Raw genomic sequence first — 25746 nt, 5'->3', positions numbered from 1 at the left:
CTACAGAACTCTGCCGCGGCCGGCCCCAGAACTCTCTCCACTAGCGAGCGGCCTAGAGTATAATAAGAAAATTTGACTAATGGATGCGCTATAAAAGGTCTAGTAGACGATTCTTGTCTAATACTTTAGTTTTCTAAAGTATTAGACACATTGTATAGCTTGTACATTGTATAACGTTTTTATTAAAATGGGTATAGGAAAACACAACGTATTTAGGTCGGTGTTAATATATGCATAGTCTTACCTCGTCGGCGTCCAACATCTCGTCGGTCTTGTTGTCGTCGTGCTCCTCGGCGTCGAAGAACTCCGACGCGGACACGCACGACGAGCTGTAGCTCAGCGAGTGCGGAAACCGACGGTTCTGGAAACATCAAATCAAATTATTTTATTGAGAGTTAATTTTTCACAAAATCCCTTCTGATACAATTTAATTCAAAATTACTGGTATAAAACGAAGAGACCGCACTACGCAGGAAGTAATACGCGGCACAGCTGATGGCACTACAGTTATATGTCACGTAAAAATATGTCGCATCGCTATGCTGCAATTTTTTTTTAATGTTCTCTCATCTCTGATTTTATCCCAGGAATTTTCATGTGTTGATACATTTTAGCTTTTCCTATTATTTATTTACATTTTCTGTTTTGCGCCAGCATAGTTACGCTCAGTGCGGTGTCACTTCTATAAAATGACATAACATTTCATACTCATCACTCGTTAATCGTTATAATAATGTTCAGGATGTAACAAAGTTAAGTGATAATACTTAAGGGTTTGGATGTGTCCTTTCTCTAGAGTTTTTTAGAAGCAGAGCTGAAAGAGCTTTTTTGGTGATTTGTACGGGGGTAAGCGCACGAGCGTCATGAATTTTCCCATAAAAAAATACTCTTTCAGCGCTGCTACTTTCACAGTAAACTGTGCGCACGGGAAACCCATCATGGGTGCCCCGGGTAGGAGATGTGCTTCAGTTATTAGCTGAAGCACCCTAGGGGTAAAAGGGACTCTTACCCACTAAAACCACCTGCGGTTTACCTTCAGCCGTATACGGAGGGATGTCCTGGATCTGTCTAACACAGGACTCCCTCTACGACCGGCCGGTCTACCTAAAAGGGACCGGACTTCCACCAAAGTTAGGAAACGTTTAGCAAACTGAAGCGTTCCCATCGGCGTCGGGACTAGCTAAGCCGAGCAGATTCCCATCCTGACCCGGAGCACGGGGATGGAAGTCATTGGAGGTTCGCATAGCGACGCCTCCGCATTTCCGTCCTACGCCGGCGGAGCGGAACGGAGGAAGGGTCATCCTCTCTGTTCCGCTCCACGGCCTCTTTCTGTGAAAGGACGGTTTCGCAGAAAGAAACCGCCGCCTGCCAAGCCTCATCACTCTCGAGCATGCAGCGCACCATGCTCGGGAGTGAGAGGTCTACACCTAGCACCGCCACGAGATCGTGGCGCTGCACAGACCCATACAAACTCTATTATCACTTAGTTTTGTTACACCCTGTATTGTCATAGTAATGTCACTCACCTGTTCGGCGTTGTGGGGCGGCGCGGTGACGTCTGCGAGGTCGGAGGCGTCGTGTATGCGCGAGAGGCGCGCGCGCAGCTCTGTGGAGGACACTTCACGATTCATTACACCCACCCAAATACTTCGGGAGCGATATAATTTATACAGTTTTCTTAGTACTTCATTTTGCTGACATAATCTTTTTATTTAAAACAAAACTTTAATCTTGATCTTAAGTAGTTCTGTATATAATAATAATCCCCTTTGCATTTACAATATTATTATGGATTTCACTGATCCACCATTTCTTACCTTCGTTCTGATGTAAGGCGGTGGACAGATTGTTCCGGAGCGCGGTGAGCACGCCGCCAGTGGGACCGTCGCCCGCTTCCATCGCCGCGCGAAGGCGACCACGCTCCATCACCTGAGAAATTAGGAAGTTTCTTTAGTTGAGCTCACATTACTATTATTTCACAAATTTTAATTATTTTTTGCCACTAACCTTTTCAAGTATAATAATATTAAGTTAATAAAATATAATGATTTTAGGACATTTCAAAATGCGAAATAATGTCATGATATCTTATCAATAGGTAAATAGAGTATTGTAAGGGCGCGCGTTGCAGCATTTTGGTCTCGCATCCGTTCTTCAAACAATGAGATCCTTTCTGTGTGTGCCGGGTGCCCGGAAAACTCGATCCCAGCCTACTTACTGGCTTTCGGTGCATCGCGGCAGTAACCAAAGGTGATAATTTTAGATTTTAACATTTTAGATGTATTTTAAATCACTTTTTAACATTTATTTTAAACTTAAATTATGTTATTTATTGTCTAGTTAACTTATTATAATAACAGCTGTCAAATAGCAAGTCAGTTTGTTATTATTATTATATCATGAAACGTCAACAATCAACCTGCTCAAGATACCGATTTCCATTTAAGTTGCATTTTAAGCACAAAATTACATACACGTGAAACGCACAAACATACAATATACAAAATTACATTTACCAGAGTAGCCACAACATCCTTGAGCGTGGTCACCAGGTCCTTAGCCAAGACATTGAAGTCATCTCTCAGCTGGTGTTCATGGTTGAGGCTGGTGAGGCTCGTGGGCGCGTTGAGAGCCTCCGCACCCGGCAGGGACTGCGGGCGAGCGGCCGCGCACGCTGAAACGTATTCGTACACGTAAGTGCGTATACGTACAATATTTTGGATATGTAAGTATTCATTAAGATCTTTAAATTTCAATAATGTGAATATGGCAGACGGAAGTGTCAATACATAATACATCCCGTATTATGTATTGACACTTATGTGTGCGTTTGCTCAGTTCAAAGGAGCTGTTGAGTAATTTACATGTTACAAGTTACAACTAGAGCTCAACAGAAGGTTACGCTTATTCGTATAAACGTGAGTGTAACGTACAAGTGACCGTAGCGAGTACGTAGCCTACGTAACGTAGGCAAATGCTACGTAAACATAGAGTGAGATATATATGAGAGGTTAAGTACGCTCTCAGGTAAAAAATACTTTTGGACATATTCAGCGTGTGTTTAAAATTCTATTTTATACTTTAGATTCTTTGCACAAAATATAAGGTGTATCTGAGTTGTGAAACAAAATGTGCATTCATAACTATACAGAGTGAGAGAGGGTAACTCAATTTAAAAAAAGTAGGCATGGCATGCTCACTACTCAATACTTACGAAGCGTCCTTTCGCAGTCTCTTAACATTTTAACAGCTAATATAACCAGCCATTTGCCCAACGCAACTATATACCCTCCACTGTCGCTAGACATTGTTTAATATATTATAAACTAAATACACTATGTAAGTTTCAATGATTCACTCAGTTTCACGGAAGAAATCAAACTAAATTCATCAAAACCAATTCCCATAACACAGTCTATGTACGGTATCTTCAACTCTTCTATCTTGAGTTACGGTGTAGTTTACTTTGACATGCTCTCTACGTATAAAATGAGATAATCTGAGATAAGACTATCTACATGATCAAGGTTGTTCGAGATGAAGATATTTGTTTATTGATAATAGTGTCGCTTGTTTTTTTATCAACGTAATATTGTAGATAGATTCATTTACAGATGACCATAGACTTATATTTGCGCATAGACGAACTGAAAGCCCGAATAAGCATGATTGTGAAATATTTCACAATGACATTGGTTTCCTATCCCTCCGCATTTTGATATTTTCTCTTTTTCCTCGAACTCTCTTTTCGTCTATATTGATTTCAACATTATGCCAATGACCATGTTAAAATTCACATGCATTTTGTTCTTTAAAATCACACGCGATTGATAGGGATATAGCGGTCCTTTGTACACGGGCCGCAGCCGATGTGTGTGAGCGAGACGAAGATATGTCTGTATTCTATTAAGAATCTAATGACACACACAATGAAGCCTAGTTTCACATGCACATGGAATGCGCATGATACATGGAGGAGGGGGAATGAGAAATAAAAACAAAAAACCTTACGAACTATAGTAGTGGAAGCCAGATAGGAGGAAAGAAACGCTGAAAGAAAATAGCTTCTATTACATGTCGTTAGGGATTAATCTTTGTTTAGAATGACGTATGTTTTAAATAAGGACATAGCAATTTTTAAATGGATTATTTCTTCCATTTAAATCAAGCGGTTAGCTCTATTATCGCCGTGCGAGGGAAATTGGGCGCCATTTTGTGATCACTACAAGATGGCCGACTTACCAATTTCGTAGAATCCTTGCGAAGACATATTATTAAAATCGTATATGAATAAAAGCTAAAACCTATGCCTAACTTCAACATAACTAACATCTATTTATTAAACAGTGCTTTATATAAATCCTAAATTGCGTTGTCAAACTTTAGTGCATCTATTTGGTTTTAACTAAGCTCCTATATCTTTTTATCAGCTAATAAATAATTTATTTAGATTATTAAGTCCACCATATTGCATGCCATACTTGTCTATGACTATGGTACTTACCGATAGGCAGGGATGCGGCAGAGTTAGGCATGGAGGACGCGCCGCCGCCGGGCGAAGGGGGCGCGGTTAAAGCGGATAGCGCCTGAAAAAGATAGAGGATGTAAGTGAATACAACAATGTAATTAATAGAAGTGCTCGCCATGTAAAGGGTTCCAATTCTTTTACTATAACTCTCGGTACGGTACGGTCTATCCATCTCTCATCTTATGTAAACGCGTCGGCGAGTTAACCAAACCAAGGTTTAAAAGTAAGGATTTAGGGACCTGATTAACGAAACGATATTTTACTCGTATTTTGACAAGTTCCCAGTGTGAAGCTTGTCGTCTATCAATAAACGCCTGTCACTTCTAGTTGGCTCATAGCCGGCCACAACTTAACGAAGCCACGTCGAACAGGAATTGACTAGCTCCGTAGGTCTTCTGGCGAATATTTGGCGTGTGTACGTGTGTGTACTGACCGTGTGCGAGCCGGACAGCAGTTAGCGGAGCTGTGTGTGTGTATTTGAGTGTGTATATGTGTGTGCGAGCAGGACGAGCACTTAGCGGAGCTGTGTGTGTGTACTGTGTATAAGAGTATACTGACCGTGTGCGAGCCGGACGGGTCGAGGTGTACGCCAGCAGCGTGCGCGGCTGCGTGCAGGTCTACGGACGAGCATTTCGTGGAGCTTTTCTTCTTGCGCAGACCGAACTTGCGGCGCGTAGTCTTGACGCCGGGGGAGGCGCCGTCGAGCGACGCGTCGGTGTCGGGCGCGGCCGCCGCCTGCAGTGCTGCTGCAAGTCGCTGAAGTGCTGCCACGCCCTGCTGCGCCTCGCTGAGGGAACGTGTGGCGCTTTCCAGACCGGAGCCTGATTCTGTTAATGTTGAAGGGGCGATTAGATTTTATTTAATTTTATTGAAGTGACGTGACACAGAACAATATAAAACTTCATGCCGTTGTTTGTGGTTTGCTTGTAACTAGAGTACTGACATTTCATTTTACTTAATATTTAAAGGACACCTCGTTTCGTTGTCAATTCTTAGGCAATGTTAAAAGATTCGCGCAGCGTGTAAGTCTCATAAATAATAACTCAATTTTATATCAGAATTGATTATAATGATAATGTTTTATTGTATGAGTGTGTGTAGTTTAATTCCAAAGAACTAGATAAATTTCTAGTTGAAAATAAGTGAACGGGAAGTAAATAGAACTAACCTATGATCCAACTGGCGAGTCGTCCACCTGGTGTGCCAGACACGAAGCCAGCCTGAGGCCCGCGGAGAGGGGGCGAAGTGGGGCTTACCAAGCCTGAAACATGTTAGTAGTCTTCTTTATTTTGCACTTAGAGAATATGTTACTACAATGTAACTACAGGAGCATTACAGTAAAACGATGACCAAATAGAATTCTGTAGTAAGGACCGCTAAAATACCCTTTTTGGTTTGTCAACTTTACCATACACTTCTTACTCATTATAAACTCTCTACTGGTTCTAAAAGATTTTCTTACCTTGCTATATTTTAATAACTTTCTTTATCCAGAAGAATGAATAAAACTAACAACAGTTTCTTACTTGTCTATTTAAATAAGTTATCAAATAAATATTGCAATCTAAAATGAAACCAATTGCGTTCCTGTATTGAAGATTTGATCAAAATTTTCAAAGTTTGTCTTCATTCAAAATATATTGCGTACTTTTGTCGTCGTATTGCAGTTCCAGAAAATCGTTGTTACTTTCATCTCTTAAATCTGTATTTGTACTAGTATATTGATCTGTGGTAGAATTTTTAACTACATCAGCATAAATCTTCCCCAATAAACTCAACCCATGCTCCTCGGTATTCTTTCCAAACTTTCTCCTTAACTTCATACATAGGTTGTTTATATCTTTATGTATGGTTGTGCTCTTTGAGAGTGGCAGTAGATTATCAAGAAGTAACAGCATAACGCGTTCGTCTACTGGTTTCCTTGGGTTATTGTAGACTGTTCTCAATAAATTTGTGTACACTAAGATGTTAATTCCAATGTTATTGTTAGGTGTAGCCTTTTTCATATCAAGCACATTAATTGATTTGAACAAGTTGTTATTAGCATTATCATTTAAATCAGTTTCATACTTTCCAAAGCCTTTTCTTGAATCAAATACATTTATGCTATTGTTCTCATGTTCTGTGTTACAAACTCTTCGTAAGTTAATTTCGGATGTATTTTCATAATCAGAATTAATGTTATTACTGATATTAGATGGCATAAGCTTGGGTTTAATATTTTTTGTCGTAGCGTTATTAGTGTTAAAGTTTTCACTGTCATCGTCTATGATTTCCAGATACAACTGTAATATTTCTAAAGCAGTTTCCGCCGATATAGGAATTTTACTCAACAGCCTGCTTAGTGTCTTCTTAAATTTTGATATTTTAATGGACTCCAATCTATCCATTGTCTGCGTAATTTTCTGTTCTCTTCGTAAATTGTTATTTGAAATACGTTTTGCATCAAAGAGAGTATTTGTTGATTCGCATTTATAAACAATATTATTGAGCACTTTTTCAAGATCAGAATCATGCTTCTCTTTTATAAAAGTGTCACATTTAATCAGTCCATCCTCATAATCATATGCTTGTGTTGCGACAGAACAACTCGAAACATGAGTATTCGATGTGCATTTATTTGCTTTTATATCATTATGTCTTTTAATATCGGCATCAGTTAACGTTGTAGTGGTCTTCAGCCAAAATTGAAGTAAATATTTAAACAGTTCCTTCAATGAATTTTCATTTTCTGAATGAAGTTTGGTACCAGACATTTCTTCAAAAACTTCATTCAAATAAGCCCTTGTAGTAGGTATTTCTTTTTCTTCATTTATTTTATCAGATAGTAACTGTATTACCTTTTTCACCATCATGTCATATTCTAATTTATTAAGATTATTTATATTTCTGACTCGTGAATTCCAATTTTTCAAAACCTTCTTCTCATTAAAGCTTAAAGAATAAGAATTAGACCCAGATACAATTCTTTTGGAATTCTTTAAAGCTACAAAATTATAAGCATTGGTGAGAACCGGTTCATAGAATTTATTCTGATACTTTATAACGTTCGTAGATTTTTTTATTCTCCTTATTTTTTGGTTATCAGATTTATTGGTATCTATAAATCGCGATACAGTGGAATTTTTAATTATATTTTTTGAAATAGTTTTATTACCACCTTCGGAAGCTTTCTTTATTTGCTTATTTTCTGTTTTTCCTTTCTGCCTTTTACTTTTCTCTTTCTTATTCTTGGCAAGGGAAAAATTAGGGCTATGTTTGCGTATTGATGACTTGATAAAAGCTATTTGATTACTAAAATCTAGTTTCGTTTTTTCTTTTCCAGCACTCCATGAGCATAGTGAAACAAAATATGGTTTTTCTTTGGAAGAAACTTTAGAGTGTGAATAATAAGGCCTTGTTCTACATTTTTTCTTTGTCTTTGATGATAAAAGTTTGGATTCGGGGTATTTATTTGAAGCATGTTTAGGAACTTCTTTATGCTCTTTGCTCGTCATCATACCTGATTGAAAATAGTAGTGCTTTATTCTCAATACTAGAAAGACAACTAAATTCATGAAAATTATTACACTTATTATTATCATACAAATGCACATATTAATATAGTATTATGTAAAGGTTGATTTGGAAGATGACTAGAAATAAGACAACACAATACAGCAAATGAGGTCCGGCACAAAGCGATAGAGCGCGTTGCATTGTAACCGATTACCTTTTGAGGCTATACCGATCTGAGGTATGAGAAAGTGGATCCACTATTCACCTTTTGTGTGTTAACGACCTAAAAAGTGAATTATGCGGGTAAAGTACTCACGGGAGGAGTTCTCATTGGGAGGTATGTCGTCGAGGGGTGCATGTATCTTGGGGACGGACTCCCGGGCGCCGAACGTCAGCAGGTGTTGACGGTATAGCCTGCAAAAGAATTCAAATTCCTATATATATATGAAATAAGTTATAAACTATAAAATATCCAGTAATTTATGTAGTACCTAAAATATTACACAAAATATTACGAATGTAATAAATGCGTACATCAATCGTGTGCTTATGTGTCTTTAGCACGTGCTGCGTGCGTATCCTTTCTTTATGGAGTGATGTAGTGCTCCGGCGTGGTTTTTTCATAGTAAAAAAGGCCTATACCGATAATAAATAATAATTACAACATAAAATATAATTTATGTTTTGAGTTTGAGCGTGCGTGCGTGTACGCGTAGTCGCGTACGTACCTGTGCGTCTTCAGCACGTGCAGCCACGTGCGGAACGCGTCGTGCGTCTTAGCCCGGAGGTGGTATATGAACTCGTCGGCGTCAATGTCTATGCGGCGTCGGCGCGGCTTGGCCGACAGCACCGACAGGCCGACGTCGACGGAGCCGTGCAGCCGGCCGCGCGCCACGTCGCCGGCGGACCGCGCGTATACTAGTATACCGCCGTCGACGACAAAGAAACGCTGTAAATATTATGGATATGGTTAAAAAACATCACAGGTACTAAAAAAAGAATTCGAAAGTAACGAATTCTAAATACAATACGGCCAACCCAACATGGCCTTGAAAGGAAGGGTTTACATTCCATATAATAGGCGAGGATCTCTCTATTTCAATATAAATCTGTACATAATCGGTCACCAATATCAATGTGATCTGGCGCTGGATCAGCACTGCATAAACGTGTCCACTACTAACTAGTCCTGTAGATAAGGCTTTATTATTTTATTTTTTAAGGCCCAAAATCAATATATTATATCAGTACTCAATAAGGTTCTCACCTTGTGCCACCCCTTGAGGGGCCATTTCCTCTTCTTATGCAGGTACCCGTTAAACACCTCTGGCCGTTTGTCGAACCGCTGCCCGTCCTTCAGACCCTCAAGCACCTCCCACTCCGAGCCGCGGCGACGACTGCAAAATTAAAGAAAATTCTAGAAACAAGATTTATTTACAGATATTATGTAGTCAAGATGGTAACAGAGCATACTATAGTTCTGATCTATCCTACTATAACAACGGAGTGTGGATATCATTACATATTATATTATATTAAACTAAAATGTGAGGACTGAGATGCACGCAGTGGCACTGCGACGATAGGAAATGTCCTATTCCCAAGAAGTTTGTATGGGTTATATGATATATCCCAAAACCAAGAATGATTCGATAGATGTTAGGCGGCAAATACCCCAAAAATAGATGAAAACTTATTGATAGCGTCAAAAGTGGTTGCGGGGTCATCATATTTTGTGGCTTATTCACGTAAACAGGTTGCGGGGTCATCATATTTTGTGGCTTATTCATGACGTAAACAATGAAAACATCCACTTCTATTACTTATTACTTATTAGTAATTCTACTAACACCTCTACTCTCCAGCTCATAGCGAACAATACTCATATTTATTTGATTTGTTGGAATAATGTCAATCATAATCGCCATAAAAGGCTGCATTGAGACAACAAAACTGCGTTATGATAAGCATTACTCTGTCATTATTGTGTGCAATGAGCCGTGACGGAGATAATAATAACTGGTGGTGGAAACTACAATACCTATTGACTATGAAGTCTCTATTAATAGTTATTGTTTCATAGATGGTAATATTATGAGGCGAAAAGGTCATAATCTATCCGTTTGAGAGAAATGCCTTGTGTATTTAGTGGCTCTGGGGTTAGGCCTCCAGGGAGGGCACAGAGACACCCAGATTAGATGAGAAATTACTTAAGAATTCCCTCGCTAACAATGGGCAGCCAGAAAAGAGGTTTAACCAGAAATTGGTTCTTCGAAAGAGACACGAAGACCATAGCCTCAATTCACAATTTCGTTATCATCTCCTGGATTTACTGTGGCTCTAGAGTCTAGCACTCCTAGTAGCTCACTTTCTGGATCTGTTATAACTCTATTACTTTTAGAAGCTCATGTCCTGGACTTACTGTGACCTATCTCAATTCTCACCTCATGGACTTGCACGTACCATAGGGCACAGAACTGTCGAAATAACAGTCTCCCAGACCTTGTTAGACATTTACATTGCACCTATTCTACTTACTGCAACCCTAATATTACTAGGTTCTTATCTCCTGTACTAACTGCGGTCTGCGACCCTCACCTCCTGGACTTGGACGTTCTGACCGGCGGCGGCGGCGGTCTCACAGACCGGTCCCCGCTATCGGCGGATAGGCTGGCCGTCTCCACCGAGCAGTCCGAGTCGGAGGGCACGCGGCGCAGCGCCGCCGCCCGCCCCGCTGCCCGCGTCGAGTTGCCGCGACGACGCTCGCCTGGAACGTGAACGTTATGTTTTAGAGATAAGGGTTAATTTTTGTCACCATTCGGTCTACAGAGAGAAAAGATTTGCGGCGAGTTTCTCTCTGCAGACCAAATGGTGACAAAAATTTGCCACCCCAAAATAAACCTAAACTAAAGTAAGGAAATAGAGTAAGTAGCAGATGGTAGGTAAGGCCTCCATCATAATATTACTAGTACGCTTCATCTTCAGCCTTAGTTTGTTACAAAACTTATTCTTTGAGAGCTTGTTTGAACGCGCTCATCTCAGAAACTACTAGTTTGAATTGAATGCATGTCCAGTACAAGTTGTTTGACGAGGTTTCTGTCCGATGACAGTGCAATACATTAGTACAAAGATCAAGCGTATAGATAATCCGTCGCTTTGTTTTGGTGACAAATTATAGACACGACCTTGGCGCGATTAGATAATCGACAACGTGTTCGGCATCGGTAATTCGTCAACCGGCCGCGAGGCGCGAGGTATCACAACAAAATGTCCGTTATGTTGTACGTAGTACACGTCTTGTACTAATATGTATTCTGTGGTAGTACGCACTTGGCGACTACACCGCACAGTCTTACATGGCCAAATACGACAATAGATTATGCTCGATTCTCCAACATTCATACAGCTTTGTTTTAGGTTATTCGACACTCGACAGCTGCGGTGGCCCCACATTTCCGCTCAGGCAATACGTCGTAACTCGTATCCCTAAGTGGTCTGTGCGCTCTGGGCCTCTGCCAGTAGCGGCGCGGAAAGGAACACGGTCGGGTTTTGGTGGGTAGAGCTGCGCGTGGCCCCCACTACCATCTCATCGGTCGTAGCGAGTCCCACATACCCCGGTTGCCCTCCCCAACGCTGCCGGGGAGGCATAATGGCATTTCCCGACCAAACAAAAAAGGTTATAATATATACAGATTTTTAGGGTTCCGTAGTCAACAAGGAACCCTTATAGTTTCCGTCCGTCCGTCCGTCTGTCCGTCTGTCTGTCTATCTTCGGTTTTGCTCAGAGACTAAAGAATAAGAAAGTAATCTATTCAAAAACCTTTTGTAGAAACTTATCGTCAACACAAATACACAAATATTTTTTATCCTTCGGCCGTCACTAGGCGTACGGAGTACGGACATAGAAATCCAATTGGTTTTAGAGTTCAGGTGATCTTGATGATATTAGATAGAGATCGTCTACTTTAAAATGACGTGCCTGTATCTCGTTTTTATAGTAGGTACCAAATATCTCAAGTCATTAATATTATCATAGACTAAGAAAAAATATGGTCTCTGTTTATATCAACTAATGAAGTGGTGGGGCGCGTCATCAAGCTCTACTAGATGACGCCCTCAACTCCGTTGCGCCAAAACTCGTTTATCGCGCGGGAACCGTACATTTTTTCGGGATGAAAAGTATCCTTGTCCTTTCCCAGAACTCAAAGTATCTCTATTACCTAATTTCAGCAAAATCGTTTCAGCGTTTTGGGCGTGAAGATGTAACAAACAAACACACTTTCGCCTTTATAATATTAGTATGAAGTACGATAAACGTATTCGTATTCGGTATTTTGTTTCGAGCCCTTAACCTAATATGTACTTACCTTTAATAATTTATTCCCAAATTAATAACGTAGCCGCTACCGACCTTGACATCCGAGGTTACCGGTATCTAATATATATTCTGTGCCGGTATTCGCGACCACAACATACGCGCATACCTATCTAGTCCGTTTGAAGTACGCGCACGCAGCACAGCGGGCCGCATTTTCCACATAATATATTTTATAATCTATCGCGCTCTTGCTTATAAAAATATGGAAGACTACACGACGCCCGCAACTCCGTTGCGACAAAATTCGTTTATAGCGTGGGAATCGTACAGATATCCCTAACTAAAACTATCCTATATCCTTTCCCGGGACTCAAAGAATCTCCATACACAATTTCAGCAAAATCGTGTTAGCGGTTTGGGCGTGAAATACAGGTACACATGACACAATGGTTGTAGCTCCGCTGCGCCCGTCACAACTCAATGTGCTCAAAAATGTAGTTTTATTTCAGTGTTCCTAAAGTGATCCTTATATGGTCAGCAATCAGCATAAGAGTTCTATTACAGGTAAAATAACTAAAAATACTCTACCCGTAACGTGATAAGCCGAATTATTGCTTCAATAAAATGGGCGCTTCACTCACGCAATTGGATAATTTCGAGTGTTCACTCCACGCTAAGGAAAGAAGGAAATATCCAAACGACGTGTTACATAATGTATTTTTATAAGCATTTTGCCTAAATGTACTACAGCGAAATTGATTCATATGCAGATGGCGGACGTACGTTATTTGGTTGAGTAAATATCAAGTCAATCAAAGTCGTCATGAGTCAACTGGGTTTGACAAAACCCTTTTGGTGGAACTCCGTTCCCTTTTGAGGTACACTGTCCAGTAGTGGAGGGAGTCCTGTGTTTGACAGATCCAGTACATCCCTCCGTATACAGCTCATAGCAAATCACAGTGGCTTGACAAACCCGACTTAATTATAGCTAGGCTTGAATCTTGATAGAGCACAAGTCCCGACACCGTCACCGCCCAACGGCGTCAACACTGTTTAATGCTTTGCAAGTAGAGCCTTCAGAATAATATTCCATAACCCATCAATCCCCAAGCGGCAGCCGGCTGCCGCATATCAATTGAAAATCGATTGTGTCTGCGATACCCACGATGGAGGTGTTACAGCTCGACAAGGCTCTAAACGAACGTGGCGAAAAAAGGAACAGTTCTCCTTTACCAGCAGCGCCCCCGCCCACGTCCATTTAAAGTATTTTAAAGGCTTGTCGCACTTTAAGAGATTTTGCGGAAATGTTATGTCTTTTGCATATTATGGTCGTGTCAGGGGTAAAATACTCTAAAACTAAAGCAAGTGGCGTAAAAGTCTTTTAAAATGTCTTCCAAAAAACTAACTTCTTCTTTTTCAACTCGATTCCAAAGCAAATATTTCCATTTCACTATCATCCATACTCTGTATCTATTCTAAGAACTGAATACCCTAAACACTAACATTTAGGTCACAAACTGACCTAGCTCAGCTGCAATAGCGGGACCGTCGGACTTGAACCACTGAAATTGTATCAAAGAACATGTATGATGTATCATGTAGCGCAATTCGCAATACCACTCTCTTTGGTGGCAGAGACAGTATTTCGGGCTCATCTGTTTCCCTCAAAAGTGTAATTTAAGAGAATACACCAGGGGCCTCCCTTACCTCAAGCCTATACCGCAGAACGCGATAGACAACTGCAGAAAATCAACGATTCGTTGTCCCCTGATTCCTTCTTCTTAACCGATTTAAGGAGGCGACTAACTTTATACGTGGGGGAGCCATGCTTCGGCATGAATGGGTCGGCTCGACCGGAGAAATACCACGTTCTCACAGAAAATCGGCGTCAAACAGCGCTAGCGCTGTTTCACGCCGAGTGAGTGAGTTTACCGGAGGCCCAATCCCCTACCCTATTCCCTTCCCTACCCTCCCCAATTCCCTTTCCATCCCTACCCTCCCCTATTACCCTATTCCCTCTTAAAAGGCCGGCAACGCACCTGCAGCTCTTCTGATGCTGCGAGTGTCCATGGGCGACGGAAGTTGCTTTCCATCAGGTGACCCGTTTACTCGTTTGCCCCTTTATTTCATATAAAAACCCAAATTTTTTGATTTGAAAATAAGCCCAATTGTTTCATTTTCTAAAATTAGATACTACATTATATTTCCAAGAATTCGATCTGAGCGAAAACACGATATCTTAAAATTTTCTCGATAGAAAAAAATTACAAAGATACATCTAATTTTCACGAATTTTTCATTTATTGCCATAACCGTGCATTGAATTAAGTTAATATTTAAGCTAATTCCAACATGAACACAGCGGAAAATCTGGCCATTTTTTTGGGTTTTTGAACTCTCTTATTTAATAATTAAATTATGAAAAAAAGAAAACATAGGGACATTGTATTAGTGGCCGTAGATATTCAGGAAAAAAATTATAACTCTACTAGCACTATCCAGGGAGGAAAAGGTTTTGAGCCCGACTACACGTATTTAGTATTTAGCGCCTGTAAGGCCGAAGGTCGATCAGCCTGCCTAGCATACGCCAACGAGATATCTCACTCTACATGTTTTCTCGCTGTTTGATGGTTTGTCTCTTCATCTCTATTGACCCTAGCATGACAATCATTTTTTTTCGCGTAGATCTATCATCGAAGTAACACATTTTTATAGAGTTTTTCGAGATAATGTCGAGATTTTGACATTATGAGACGAGTAGTTTTTAATTATCTCGAGAGTGAGATATCTCGTTGGCGTATGCTAGGCAGGCAGGCTTCATAGGGTTCAGGCTAAATGCTTAAGGCTTCACTTACGCTTGTTGTCCAGCTTATGTATTTAGCACCTCTTAGGGTCAAAGGGTTAAGTTAGGTAAGGTCTAGTATCAGGTGTAAAGCAAAGGGAAAGGGCTCCACTTACGCTTGTTGTCCAGCTTATATATTTAGCACCTCTTAGGACAAGGGTTTAAGTAAGGTAAGAGTATCAGACGTAAGGGCAAAGGGAAAGGGGTCCACTCACGCTTGTTGTCCAGCTTATGTATTTAGCACCTCTTAGGGTCAAAGGGTTAAGTCAGGTTAAGGTCTAGTATCAGGTGTAAAGCAAAGGGAAAGGGCTCCACTACGCTTGTTGTCCAGCTTATATATTTAGCACCTCTTAGGTCAAGGGTTTAAGTAAGGTAAGCTCTAGTATCAGGCGTAAGAGCAAAGGGAAAGGGTCCACTCACGCTTGTTGTCCAGCTGCGCGGGCTCTGTGGCGACATGCTTCAGTCCGGACGCGGCAGACATCTCCCGTTTGCTACGACTGTGCGCGAACCACCATTTTAATTCACCTGCAGACAAATATGACCTCATCAATTTTCCTAATACCTCAAGAAATGGTACCTACAGGCTACCATCGTCGCTAAGAGAGTTACGTCATGGCAAAATTGGCCAAAGAAGCGTTATTATTCCGCATCAGTTGAATGGCTTATTAGTTATGGATGAAGAGAAATACCTATAGTAGAAGAGGAGCACAATAGCCACAGCTGTTTAATTTCCAAATATAAGAGGTCAGGACGTCGTGAGTCGTGACTGGTGACTTCATCAATGTGAAAAATGCATTTACAGATAACCTTTATTTTTGGTGCCCACCAGTTATTTGGCAAATCATTCAGCAATAATAAGTTTACCAATCTATTATCTAACCCTGCAATTTTAACTTATGCTTTATCATTGCAAATGCGAAGGAACAAGAGTTTTAGGGACAAATTGACAGATTTCTTTCGTTAATCAAAGCTCAAAAGGATTTGTTTCCGGATCAAGTGATAACTTTCTCTAGAAAGAATCCTTCTATATTGTTTCTTAGAGTTTTAGTATGCTATATTATGTAGGGTTGTCTGTTACGCTTTCACGGCAAAACTACTGAAACAATTTTAATGGATATAGGTCCATTGAATTCTGGGTAATTACAGTTTTGTCCCGGCAAAATGATCACGCGGAAACGAATTTACAGCGCAGCGTCGATATATCTAGATGACGTTGCCATCTAGTTATATCAGAGATATTTTATAGCTCCATGAAAATAGTTCCGAGAATCATCAGGCGAGTATTAGGTCATTATTCGTGAGCTCACGTGGCCGCGACGGCCCGAACGAGGTCGCCCGGCCCATCCATAATACTCTGAAATACATCAAGTGGTGCATACTCCATACAGCATACTCCATGCAAACGACACAGGATCGATACAACTGCCATATTTTATTACGCCGCGTGTTCACTGACGAAGCGACATAAACGAACGAAGCACAACTTGAAATGTCAAACAGCGTCACACCGCTTTACATTTTAGTTCTGCGCTTTTATGGATAGTCGCGTTTGGTTACGTTTCTTTAGTACGTTTTTTATACGTGGGAGAGCCATGCTTCGGCACGAATGGGCCGGCTCGACCGGATAAATACCACGTTCTCACAGAAAACCGGCGTGAAACAGCGCTTGCGCTGTTTCACGCCGGTTTTCTGTGAGCACGCGCGTGTTTCGCCGAGTGAGTGAGTTTACCGGAGGCCCAATCCCCTAACCCCTACCCTATTCCCTTCCCTACCCTCAACTTTTCCCTTCCCTTCCCTTCCCTACCCTCCCCTATTATCCTATTCCCTCTTAAAAGGCCGGCAACGCACTTGCAGCTCTTCTGATGCTGCGAGTGTCCATGGGCGACGGAAGTTGCTTTCCATCAGGTGACCCGTTTGCTCGTTTGCCCCCTTATTTCATAAAAAAAAAAAAAAAAAGTATGAACTCAAAAGACGCAACTGATATCAGGTTCACCTGTGCAAGTCTTGGTTAAGCTAGGCTTCGGTTAATTCCCATGATATCTCTATGATTTTTCATTGATAATAATATGGAGTTAAAAGTTAATGTATATTATATCAACGCAGGGTCAGGGGTAACCTAAATTAGCGCAAGTAAGCCTCTGAAGACAGGCACTTGCTAACCGTGATGAGAATATAAGGCATTTTACCATACGGTCTGTGTCAACTTGGTGGTAATGCCAGTGGACAGTCACTATTTAATAACAAGATCAACAAACTCTCCATATCATATGGAATTTCCCTAATAGTATAATCGCATTCTAATATTGTCTTAACCATCTGGTTACGGCAATATTAGAACAGGACTTATAGGCTTAGATAGCGCTCTATCTTCTGAACCAGTAGCCCGGCTTAGAAGTATTCTCCATACGTTTGACGAAGTATGCTGTATGTCATATCACCCAGCGCGCCGTGCCTTTGTGTTGTTCAGCTTCATAGCATGCTTACAGCGGCACCCGCGTCTATTTGTCAGTTTATTTGAAGTCGGCTTACTGGTTTTGTTACGTCTATTGTGTCTGAACTAAGGATCCTTCTCGTGATACTGTTAATACAGTCGTAATTTATATTAGCGGCCGAAGCCCCGAAGCGGTAACCCAGGCACGTACTATGTACGCTGAGGGTCAAAAGAGCAACATTAAACGCTTTACTTACTAAGTGACAGCAATGTTAGTGGCTTCATGTTCTACGCGTCTTGTATTAAAAATTATGCTTGGCTTGTAGCACTTTGCCCTACATTCTAGGAAGCAGAAAAACATTATTAATTAATAATTAACAACTAGCACCTAGCACCCATATTGCGACATCATATTATTAAGATGTCACCAAAGGTTCTTACTTATCACTACTAAGTACATTTTTTTTATTACATTAGTTTTTTATTGCCATCCGTGAGAAACTCTGAACCAGTTTTACCAGTTCAGCTAAAATTAACAATGTGAAGGTTATTTTTTAACTGTTTTCGAGAATGCATGTTCAAGTTGTGACTTGTGAGTATACAGGAAGGAAGCCATACTTTTGGTAGCCTAGGCAAAGTTTAGTCTACACTCGACAATGTACGTTACATAAGCCGGTCATTCTTTTGTTTTTTCGTGTTTTTCAACCTTTTTTATGACGCGACCCTCTTTAAAACCTTTCCTTTAAATACTTGTTCCATTATTCAGCGTCCAAAATTCGAGCGATTTCCAACGCCTAAAATGCGTAGACGAACGTGATCGGTTTGATTGTAGCACTAGGTAAATACTAAATACATAGACACAATAGACAGCTTCGCAATCATTATGGAAATCAAAGACAGCCATCTATTATCATGGCCCATAAGGGGCCTTAGTTGAGACTTGAGAGTATGTTTCAAATTCAAACCTGTCAAAAAAGGGTTGTACTTGTATGGAATGAATACGGTTCGGTCTCTATTGCCAGCAGTGGCGAAGGGTGAATATTTTCGGAAGGGAAGCCGGAGTAAAAAAATCTACTTACCAAAACGCTCAGCACTGATGTTCAACAATGTTCGAGTTTCAAGTTTGATAATGATGCCTTTGAAAAATGCCTCGTGACGGCACATACGGACAGTACGGTCATTCAAAACTAAGTTTGGAAAACGAAGTTTCCTTCGACATCAAATAATCTGTCAGTTGTCTGACAGTCTCAGCTGTACGAGTCACAATTAACAAATCACAATACAAATTAATTTAAATTCGCGACACTGCACTCTTCTTAACGCTAAAACAAATAACATTCGACATTTAAACACAAAACAAACAAGTTGTTTACAAACACTCATCCGCCATTTGACCTATAACAATTTTACTTCATGAAGTTTATCTTTCTCGCTCGCACTTGTGCGTTGCTAATTAACCTTTCTCCGTAATGTTCGGGCCACACTAACGTCAAACGCCGTTAATTATCGCGTTGTTGGACGTTAGCCGTAGGTGTAGCCACAATTTAACGCGATAATTTTCAACGGCGTTTACAATGCCGTTTGCCGTTTGACGATAGCTCTAGTGGCGGTACATCAAAGAGATTAACGCGAGAATTAATGCGATGAAGCGGCCACACTACGTATCGTCACTTTGCGTTGAGAGCCCGACAGGATCATACATACATACATACATACCTACTTAACATACATAAATACCTACACTTTTGAAATATTTTGGCACATTTGTTCAGACGCTGATATACGAAAATTAGGCAGTTCTGGAATGTTACATACATACGCGTCGAATTGATAACCTCCTTTTTATAAAGTCGGTTAAGTAAAATCAACGCCGTTTTCAACGCCGTTTACAACGCCGTTGGGCATTAAACGTTGACCGTTCAAGTGTAGCCACCCACTTTAACGCGTTAAAATTATCGCAATAATTGTCGCGTTGTTGGGCATTGACGTTAAACGTTAGTGTGGCCCGAACATAATAACTCGCCGAGTATCGGCTTATTTCCGAGTATATTGGCGCGTGGTAGAACGAGACAGAACATGACGATCAGTTCACAGGAATGAAAAGGACAGATGCTTACTATGAAATATCGTTGTATGAAGAAATAACCCGCTAATTTATCGGCTTCTATCGGAGATGACCTGCACGTTGCATTGCGTATATAAATTTGTAGGCGATTAATTATTAATTCAAACTATTTCAAGTGAGAGAAAAATTTATTGCATATAAAATTTTGTAGGCGTTTAGTGAATTCAAAGTTTTTTAAGTACGAGTAGGTATGTAAAATATTTATTAGATAAAAATGTAATTTGGCTCATAGATTCGATTTTCCAAAAGGGAAGCCGACGGGAATCGGGTTATATGGACTCTTCGCCACTGATTGCCAGTACCATCAGAAAATCAATTCGCCAACCGACACAGTTGACAAAAAGTCAAAGTTGAGTCACGATGCGCCACCGTGATTCACTCCGAGACTCCGAGCGTTGTGTTCCAACTTCCACCAGCTTGGAGCATTTCCAAATACGGTATAACTTATTGTTACCAATGTAATTGTGATCTACATACCGTCACTAGCCAGGGTTACGTCCGAAGACTCTTTACATCGTATTACCGTGTATAGAATTCGGTTCCTGCCTAGCTAATAATAATCTACCTAGCCGTGGCCTAGGCTTTGGTGACTTGGTTATGATTAATTGTACACAATCTCATTATGTTTTGTTCTAATTTGACTAATATTATATTATACCCAATCTTGGCAGAAAAAGGTGCGAGAGCAGGATTCGCAAGTTAGGCCACCATTAACAAAGTTAAATATCGTATAGTAGCAGGCGGTCTTGCTTTTAGCTGGTCGCGTTTAAGGTCTAGTTCTCGCCTCTCTCTCTGCCAGAGATGTCCAGCTAGAGGGATCACTATTACATTTTGTAGTGTAGAAATTGACCACTGTCCACTGCCTAGCTGCAAACTTTAACTGGAATACTTGAGTACAACTTCAAGACTGAGGTCTTTAGACTTCAGGTTATAACTAGTTAGTTATAAGTGAGCTAGCAATATGATTGAAATTCTTTAAAGGTTTTATATTTTACAAAGAGACACCATAAACTCTCTATATAAAAATGCCAACTGCCAAAGGATTAGCGGCGAATTACGAATACCGCATTCGTGTTTGTAGTAGGTTATATTTTATATTAAAGCCTCTCAAAAGAGAATGTATGGACCATTGGAGCTATTAAACGCGTAGTTTTCTGATTTATGGGATGTCGTCTGCATGTGCCGGCTATTTGAATCACTCACTAGTCACTGTCATGGGCTGGACGGCTAGTTGCCATTTTACTGGTATATATTGCTCACTGAATGCAGGTTGTAGGAATACAATAAAATGTAGTATTGTATTATTTGTTCAAATAAATTTTTTTTTTCGTATTCTAATGTTCCAGGGCCTGTAGACAAGTGGCAAAGCGCTAACGCTAACGCTAACGCAAGCGCTACAAAATGTATGCGATTTGACATAAGTCATCGCTTCACTAGCGAATACTAATGTCAAATCCATACATTTTGTAGCGCTAGCGTTAGCGTTAGCGTAAGCGTTTTGCCACTTGTCTACGGGGGCTGGTTACTCTAGTTTGTTAGGCGACGGTCTTACGGAAGACTAGTGTGAAATAACGCAAGCCTTGTTAAGCTTGTTTTTACGGAGTATTAGAGTCTATAGTAGGAGAGACTGTTTTATCAGCTAGAGAAGTTTGCAGCTGTTGTTTATTTTTAAACCCCGACGAAAACATAGTATGATTGACATGTCTGTTGTCTATTTGTGTCCAGGGAGTAGGGGCACACTTTTGTATCGGTCGTAAAATTTTCCTTTTGAAAGCTGTCTGTTCGTACTTCGTAAAGGAGTGAGCACACTGAGACGGGCCGTGCCGGGGCTCAGCGTGCCGGGGCTCATCGCAAAAATCCACCTCCATACAATTTGTATGGAAGCGTATGCGCGTATCGCACACTGTGTCGGAGTGCAGCGGAGCGGATTTCCGCTTCCATACAAATTGTATGGAGGTGGATTTTTGCGATGAGCCCCGGCACGGCCCGTTTCAGTGTGCTCACTCCTTAAGTCGTAACGTTATGGCTCCGAAATTTCAAATTTCAAAACGGGTTTATCGATTTTGATCCAGTTTTTCTGTTTGAAAGCTAAAAATGAGGATATAGAGCCGTAGTTCATTATCATCGGCTCGCTCACAACTCGACAATTGGGCACTTTGTTGATAATATGCTACATTCCTTTGTACCGTAAATAAATTTCGTCATTACTTGCACTGTGCGTGAGGGAGCATCCTACATTCAGTACGATACACATGTCGAAATGTTTGTTGCGTCAACTAGCTCAGTAACATTTTCCTCGGTGGACGGTGAGCAGGTAATGTCAATTATAAAGAAATTTGGAAAATAGTCGGCAGGCTATGTCAACCATAGAAAGGGTTATTCTTACGATAGAGTAGAGTGTAGACAAAATGATGGTCTAACAAGGGAAATGATTGTCAGTTTGTCCGCAAAAACTGTCAGCGTTTCTATTTTTCGTATTTCTACAGTGGCCATGCTAAGCCTGGTGGAAAGTCGAAACTAATACTACAGGCCAAATACAGATCAGATTTGTCATTTTACACTTGGACCTTATTACCTAGAAATAACTTTATTGGTACTATCCAGAATACGTGGGAGAGGCATGCTTCGGCACGAATGGGCCGGCTCGACCGGAGAAATACCACGTTCTCACAGAAAACCGGCGTGAAACAGCGCTTGCGCTGTGTTTCGCCGAGTGAGTGAGTTTACCGGAGGCCCAATACCCTACCCTATTCCCTTCCATACCCTCCCCTATTCCCTTCCCTACCCTCCCCTATTACCCTATTAAAAGGTCGGCAACGCACCTGCAGCTCTTCTGATGCTGCGAGTGTCCATGGGCGACGGAAGTTGCTTTCCATCAGTTGACCCGTTTGCTCGTTTGCCCCCTTATATCATAATAAAAAATGGAATACAGTCAACAGTTTTTTAAGTTCTCTTCAAATTCTGCATTTCGGTTTGGCCGATCCAATTGATCAATACCAATTGAATTCTTGTGCAAAATCTGCAAATTATTCAAAGTTTAAGGCTAAGTGCACAATAGAGCAGAGTACTATATGCATTTACTATATTACTGATTAAATAGATACTATTTAATCACTAATTAACATTGATAATTTTACACGGTTGATAACAGGCATGTGATGTACTGATAACAATTATTATTGGGGGCCATATCACATCATCATCACCATGGGCGCCTTACAGAAATAATTTCCAAGGGGTGCAGATTTTAGTTTTCTTTCTTTTCTTTTTACTTTTTACGAACAACTATTTACTATTCTATTTACGTTTTACTATTCTATTTAGTCTATTTACGTCAACAGAATACTTTTAGTGCCGATTGCCGAAACATTACAAACTATCTTTGTATGGCATGGCAATAGGGATTAGGGTTACAAAGTGCTTTTTTTTTATTTTACCACTTATTTCAGGCATCTAGGCCCATAATTCTTATTTCAATAATTCCTGTTTATCCTGAGATTCCCAAGGGGTGCAAGTGCACCATCTGGCACCCCCCTGCCGGTGCCCATGATCACCACAATTACAAAGTCTATTGGTAAGCATTCAGCACTTTACAAAGCTAGTGCAATGATTCAAAGTAAATAATGACTAAACATTGAATAAGTACATCATTTACAACATTGTCTATACAAATATTATAAAGAGGAAATATTTTTTGGCTCTGTACCTACTAGACTGAGTTTTATAAATTGGGCACAGTTGTCAGGTACAGACTATAAGAGATGAACACTTCTTTTTGCTGTTGGATAGTATGACAATTAAATATTTCCTGCTATATTTAGGTAGGCGGAACTGCATGTAAGATTGTAGAACTTAAATAATATGGCTTTTGATGGCACTTCATACTCATTTCTGACATTCAAATGCAGCTAAAATAAACAAAACTCTCTACTTTCTTATCAACAACCACAGATACTATGTAATCTTTATTTTGTAACACAGCCAAGCATAATTTTTAAATTTCACCAACACTAAGCCAAATGTCCACTGCACTGGCACCACAATTTACAACAAGATTTAGTCTGTGATTTGGTTTCACCAAATCACAGACTAAATCTTGTTGTAAATTTAATGAGAAGATCCGCATTGTGTAAAATTGACTCGATAAAAAGTGTATCTAATCTTTGTTTTATTGATAGATAGCAAATGATATCACAACCCATGACTAATGTACTAACCTAAATAAATAGTTGTTATGTCCTTATGCCTTGCTATGTGTTATGTGTTATATAAATTAAGTTAGTAGTTATCAAAGACCATTATTGTTTAAGAGTAGCTTGATAAATTAGTATAATAACATTTTAAATATAATATTATGTAGTATGGACATTGGACAGTAACATTTTAACATTTAATACTCAATAAATGGTAAAATGGTCAGCCAAGTTTCAGACATGGAAGTGTTGTAGCTAATTATTGCTTACAACATAAATTAGGTATGTTATTAGGGTAGACGATTACAGTGTACAAGTTCTAATTAAGTTGGTTTCTACCTCAGTTACATCTACAGATTTAAATATAGCATTATACATCGTAATGTAAATGATGACAGGATGACATCATGTAATGACCTCATAGTTGTTTTATTTTTTTAAATAAAACACAGCTATAAAAATTAGACATTGCAACAGACGGACATAAAATTGCAATTAAAGTAGGCAATGAATTGCATTAACATGACTATAACACTACTACAATCAATCGCATCCAGAATCAGGTTTGTCGACACGATAGGGAATAAGTAATAAAATATGGTATATTTCTAAAGTTTTAAAGTTAAGGTCTTGTAAGTTCTTTTAAATATTTAAAGGGAAAAAATTCAGGATTAAGATATTGATAATAAAAGATCACATAGACTTTAACATTCTCTACTTAGCCCATCAATCCCCAAGCGGCACGTGGCTGCCGCATAACAATTGAAAATCTATTATGTATTTACAAAGTTTTCTGAAATATTCTTAGATACGTATAGCTTGAGTAAAGTTTGAAAAGAACGATGAATGAATGTTAAAAAATAATGGGTATAAAACAATATTTAAATGCATGTTTTGTACAACACTGTGCAATAGTAAATACCCTTCAAGAAAACAAGTTTCTAAGCTACCGTTCTGTAATGATGTCTAATTATAAGCAATTAGTGAACGAGCTGATCTCGGCGAAAACATAAAAATGTCTAATAGACACAAATTTAGAAGAATCGATAAATTAATAGCATAGCGATGCGACATCATCTTGGCAGCAAAACGCACGGATGGTTGTGTTTAATAACAAAATACTTACGTAAGACACTTTAAATAACATCACAGGCATTAAAACACGACACACTAAAATTGATTTGCGGTAATCGCATAGATTTTTTTTATCACAGTAACTAAACATCTAATTACTTCGCGGCTGGTTGAAATTTTATATCGTAATTTGACTACACTCTGGTAGCTTAGGATTTAATTCATATTATTCTAGAACTTGTTTTAATTTAGAAATAAACTCGCGACCGAAACACCATTTTGAACGGAAGGCCTTCAAGGTTTTTCCTTTTTCGTCATTGACGTGTGTTTGCTTTTTTGCTGTTGTCACACAGCTGACAGCTATCAGCTGTCAGCTGTGTGTCAACTGTCAAGTGACTTTTACCCTTTTTCTTGCTAAGCTTTCTAAGAGACAACAAAATAATTTGTGAAATGAAAATAATTGAATGTTGTAAAAGATGATCACAGATCAATAAATAAATGTGATTTCTGTATATAAATAATCTCAAAAAATATTTTATCTTGCGTTACATCATTTCTGTAATAAAACATCAAATATAATATTTTAAAACAAGGCAATATCCGCGATCGTAGGATTTTAAACTATTACCTGATATAAAAGCAATTTTTTTATTACTTATCTTGATTTTAGGCATTTTTATATAAAAATTAAAATCAGTCAAGTGCGAGTTGGAAGTCTGTTTTTACGCCGTGTATTA

At 39.7% G+C, this 25746-nt stretch overlaps 1 protein-coding gene across 7 annotated transcripts in view; it reads right to left on the bottom strand.

The window, feature by feature from the left end:
* Nucleotides 1-25340, bottom strand: part of LOC121732424 (oxysterol-binding protein-related protein 3-like) — a 34269-nt gene extending 8929 nt beyond the window's left edge. For 2 of the 7 annotated variants that reach the window (XM_042122296.1, XM_042122333.1), the window contains exons 1-14: nt 17875-17959; nt 15607-15711; nt 10625-10793; nt 9294-9423; nt 8755-8975; nt 8343-8440; nt 5697-5789; nt 5087-5355; nt 4505-4586; nt 4012-4050; nt 2517-2674; nt 1818-1929; nt 1527-1618; nt 245-361 (exon numbers count right to left, since the gene is read on the bottom strand). In XM_042122296.1, coding sequence (XP_041978230.1) covers nt 245-361; nt 1527-1618; nt 1818-1929; nt 2517-2674; nt 4012-4050; nt 4505-4586; nt 5087-5355; nt 5697-5789; nt 8343-8440; nt 8755-8975; nt 9294-9423; nt 10625-10793; nt 15607-15711; nt 17875-17902 — 1713 coding nt within the window. In that variant the 5' untranslated portion in view covers nt 17903-17959. Of the gene's footprint in view, nt 1-244; nt 362-1526; nt 1619-1817; nt 1930-2516; nt 2675-4011; nt 4051-4504; nt 4587-5086; nt 5356-5696; nt 5790-6044; nt 8031-8342; nt 8441-8754; nt 8976-9293; nt 9424-10624; nt 10794-15606; nt 15712-17874; nt 17960-23751; nt 23796-25061 lie in introns of those variants that run through there. The other 5 variants (XM_042122327.1, XM_042122305.1, XM_042122314.1 and 2 more) reach the window with 5 other exon arrangements.
* Between the last annotated feature and the right edge of the window lie 406 nt (nt 25341-25746).

This window comes from Aricia agestis, chromosome 1, assembly GCF_905147365.1.
Source record: "Aricia agestis chromosome 1, ilAriAges1.1, whole genome shotgun sequence".
NCBI classification, from domain to species: domain Eukaryota; kingdom Metazoa; phylum Arthropoda; class Insecta; order Lepidoptera; family Lycaenidae; genus Aricia; species Aricia agestis.
The sequence above is the reverse complement of the archived record's forward strand: the minus strand, read 5'-3'. Positions and strand labels throughout refer to the sequence as shown.